Source organism: Chiloscyllium plagiosum, chromosome 25, assembly GCF_004010195.1.
Source record: "Chiloscyllium plagiosum isolate BGI_BamShark_2017 chromosome 25, ASM401019v2, whole genome shotgun sequence".
Taxonomy (NCBI): domain Eukaryota; kingdom Metazoa; phylum Chordata; class Chondrichthyes; order Orectolobiformes; family Hemiscylliidae; genus Chiloscyllium; species Chiloscyllium plagiosum.
The window spans coordinates 38,034,815-38,038,886 of NC_057734.1; the positions used below are offsets into that span (position 1 = coordinate 38,034,815).

Genomic DNA, 4,072 nt, shown 5'->3' on the forward strand with positions numbered 1-4,072 from the left:
TAGATCAGATTAAACAGATGACAACTGGCGATTGCCTCAGCTCCAGCAAAAAAAAACAAGTATAAAGCCCGGGGCCACACGACCGGGAAAGGGTCAGAGGAAGAGTTTTTGGAGGTTCTAGAGAAGACAGAAGCAGTGATGGCTGAGAGTCAGGTCCCATTTTCCTGCCAGGTGCCCGGGAGGCACAGGAGCAGCAGGGACCCTTTCCGAGAGCCCGCCTTGTCTTCCCGCTTCCTGGACGATGAGTTCGGCATGCCAACATTTTCCGAGCACTTCACGGCCGACTGGCCCGACTGGGCGAGACCCAGGCTGACCTCGACCTGGCCGGGGCCCCTGAGGTCTTCCTTTAACGGGGCGCCTCGGGACTCCTACGGCCCGGCGCCTCCTCACTACACGGCCCGTTACACCGGCTACCCCGAGGCCAAGAGCCCACCCAGCATCAACCCGGGCGAACCCTGGAAGGTGTGCGTTAACGTCAAGAGCTTCGCCCCCGAAGAGCTCACCATCAAAACCAAGGATGGCTTCGTGGAGATATCGGGTAGGCCGGGAGGAAGGCGAGGTTTGGGGGAGGGATGGTGGTGGTGGTTCCAAAGGAGAGGTCACACAGAGGCTGAGTGAAGGTCAGAGAGAGAGAGAGTTCTGTCTTCTATCCTCACCCCTCAAACCAGTCCACTCGAGGAGGTGAGGGTGCGTCCGAGTGAGGAGAGAATAGACCAAAATAAATCAGTTACAATGACTTCATTCCTCACTTTTCTACCAAGACTTGCTGACTCCTGGTGTATAAAAAACTTGGGGGTGGGGAACGAAATGCTGGATTTGTAGATTCTATTTCGAATAATAGATTCTACGAGTTTCTCAAGTGGGTTGGGATGGGAAGACAGACCGAAATAAATCAGTTCAAATTATTTAATTCCTCACCTCTACCAACACTTGCTGTGACCTGTTAGATAAAACACGGGGAGGGAGATGCCGCACAAAGTCATAGATTCTTTTCGAAACATCGATTCTATGAGTTTATCCAGCATTTGGTGTGTGTGTGTGTGTGTGTGTGTCCCACTGTCATGTTTTATATAAAAAGGACAACTTACTTTCCTTAAGTTGATGACATGGTCTCAAAAGTAAAAGAAAAAGTTGCACATTATTTTTTCTCTCACCAGGCTTTGAGTAAATGTAAGACAGGAGATTAGACAGAATGAAAACTTTTGATGCTTCTGCGGACTGTCGGACAGTTGTTTTGCAGAAAACACAACGGGACGTAGAATGGATGTTATAACTAGTGTAACTGCTGTTAAGAGACGCCAATACTTAAAAGAGTGGCTGATATTTTCGAAGTTGAAATACTTGCATTGAGGTATGGATCCTGTTCTAGGATTCAGGGACTACAGATAAGCAACAGTCTTAGATCCCAAGGGACACTACAGAGACCGTGTAGCAGACAGTTAGCTAATTGAAAGTAAAACCCACCGCGGGTGAGCAAATCTGGCAAATCTTGAAACTGTCGATCTTGAACAGATTCCTCTTCCAGGCAAATCAAACGTAAGATGTCGCACAGTTTGATTTCCTTTCCTGACCTTTTCCCCTTTGCATCGTTCTAGGAAAACACGAAGAAAAACAAGAAGAGGGAGGAATAGTTTCGAAAAACTTCACCAAAAAAATCCAGTAAGTATCAGAAAGGATGCACTGGCCAGAAGGGGGAATCAGTATTAAAGGAGCCGTACAATCAGCTTGGTGAAGTGTCCGTGGCTTTCCTTTTTTTAACATGTGCGTAACTTTAATGTTCAGTCGTGGGTCTTACGATATTAAACTGAATAGGCGATGCCAAGAAATGGAGTTCATAAACTTGTGGGAGATTCCTTGCTTGCTGGAGGGAAGGCGAACGCCTTATTTGGTGATGGAATCGCGCTGGCTTTTAACAACAGGTTTCCACGGTGCCCCACAGCCAGCAGAAACCAGACGCTCAACTTTGTGTCGTAACTGGAACGATCATGCGTTCTATTGCACTCGCCCCGTTCCCCATGTTTGACTGTCATTTCAAAATGCCGCTGGGTGACGGACTGTCTTGAAACATCTCAAGGCAAATCAGGGCAGGACTTATACACGTAATGGTAAGATCCTAGGGAGTGGATAAATCCCCAGGACCTGATCAGGTGTAGCTGAGAACTCTAAGGGAAGCTAGGGAAGTGACTGCTGGATCTCTTGCTTTGTGTCATCGATAGTCAAGGTGCCTGAAGACTGGAGGTTGGCTAACGTGATGCCACTATTTAAGAAAGATGGTAAGGACAAGCCAGGGGACCATAGTCCAGGTGGTCGGCAAGTTGTTAGAGGGAATCTTGAGGGACAGGGCATACATTTTTTTCTGGAAAGGCAAGGACTGATTAGAGATAGTCAACATGGCTCTGTGTGTGGGAAAGCATGTCCCACAAACTTGATTGAGTTTTTTGAAGTTACAAAGAGGATTGATGAGGACAGAGTGGTGGATGTGATCTATCTGGACCTCAGTAAGGCATTTGACAAGGTTCCCCATGGGAGACTAGTTAGCAAGGTATTCTCATGGAATACAGGGAGAACTAGCCATTTGTATACAGAACTGGCCCAAAGGTAGAAGACAGAGGGTGGTGGTGGAAGGTTGTTTTTCAGACTGGAGGCCTGTGGCCAGTGGAGTGCCACAAGGATCCGTGCTGTGTCCACTACTTTTCATCATTTATATAAATGATCTGGATATGAGCATATGAGGTATAGTTTGTAAGTTTTCAGATGACACCAAAATTAGAGGTGTAGTGGACAGTGAAGATGGTTACCTCAGATTACAATAGGATCTTGATCAGATGGGCCAATGGGCTGAGGAGTGGCAGATGGAGTTTAATTCAGATAAATGCAAGGTGCTGCATTTTCGGAAAGGCAAATCAGGGCAGGACTTATACACGTAATGGTAAGGTCCTAGGGAATGTTGCTGAACAAAGAGACCTTGGAGTGCAGGTTCATAGCTCCTTGAAACTGCAGTCTCAGATAGATAGGATAGTGAAGAAGGCGTTTGGTATTCTTTCCTTTATTGATCAGAGTATTGGGTACAGGAGTTGGGAGTTCATGTTGTGGCTGTACAGGACATTAGTTAGGCCAGTTTTGGGATATTGCATGCAATTCTGGTTTCCTTCCTATTGGAAGATGTTGTGAAATTTGAAAGGGTTCAGAAAAGAATTACAAGGATGTTGCCAGGGTTGGAGGATTTGAGCTATAGGGAGAAGTTGAATTGGCCAGGGGCTGTTGTCCCTGGGGCGTCGCAGGCTGAGGGGTGACCTTATAGAGGTTTATAAAATCATGAGGGGCATGGATAGGATAAATAGACAAGATCTTTTCCCTGGGATGGGGGAGTCCAGAACTAGAGGGCATAGGTTTAGTTTGAGAGGGGAAAGGTACAAAAGAGATCTAAGGGGCAACCTTTTCACGCAGAGGGTGGTAGGTGTATGGAATGAGCTGCCAGAGGAAGTGGTGGAGGCTAGTACAATTGCAGCATTTAAAAGGCATTTGGATGGGTATATGAATAGGAAGGGTTTGGAGGGCTATTGGCTGGATGCTGGCATGTGGGACTAGATTGGGTTGGGATACTTGGTCAGTATGGACAATTGGACTAAATGGTCTGTTTCCATGTTGTACATCTCTATGACTCTATGACTAGTGGACTCAGGGTGCTCAAGGCATCAGTATCCAGAATGCTTGAAAATCTCTGTCCGGTCCCCAATTCCGCTTCTCATTGACCATTACTATCCACTGACCCCCTCCTTCGACTGACTGAACTGGTCCTCACCCTGAACAACTTCTCTTTCCAATCCTCCCACTTCCTCCAAACCAAAGGAGTAGCCATGGGCACCCGCATGGGCCCCAGCTCTGCCTGCCTCTTCGTAGGATATGTGGAACAATCCATCTTCCGCAGCTACATCGACGACTGTATCGGCGCTGCCTCGTGCTCCCGCGAGGAGGTTGAACAGTTCATCCACTTTACCAACACCTTCCATCCCAACCTCAAATTCACCTGGACCGTCTCAGACTCCTCCCTCCCCTTCCTAGACCTCTCCAT

General features: G+C 47.4%; 1 protein-coding gene across 1 annotated transcript in view; it reads left to right on the top strand.

The window, feature by feature from the left end:
* The first annotated feature begins 6 nt into the window (after positions 1 to 6).
* Positions 7 to 4,072, top strand: part of hspb8 (heat shock protein b8) — a 19,491-nt gene continuing 15,425 nt past the window's right edge. Inside the window, exons 1-2 of the mRNA XM_043715889.1 lie at positions 7 to 538; positions 1,596 to 1,659. Coding sequence (XP_043571824.1) covers positions 139 to 538; positions 1,596 to 1,659 — 464 coding nt within the window. The 5' untranslated portion in view covers positions 7 to 138. The remainder of the gene's footprint in view (positions 539 to 1,595; positions 1,660 to 4,072) is intronic.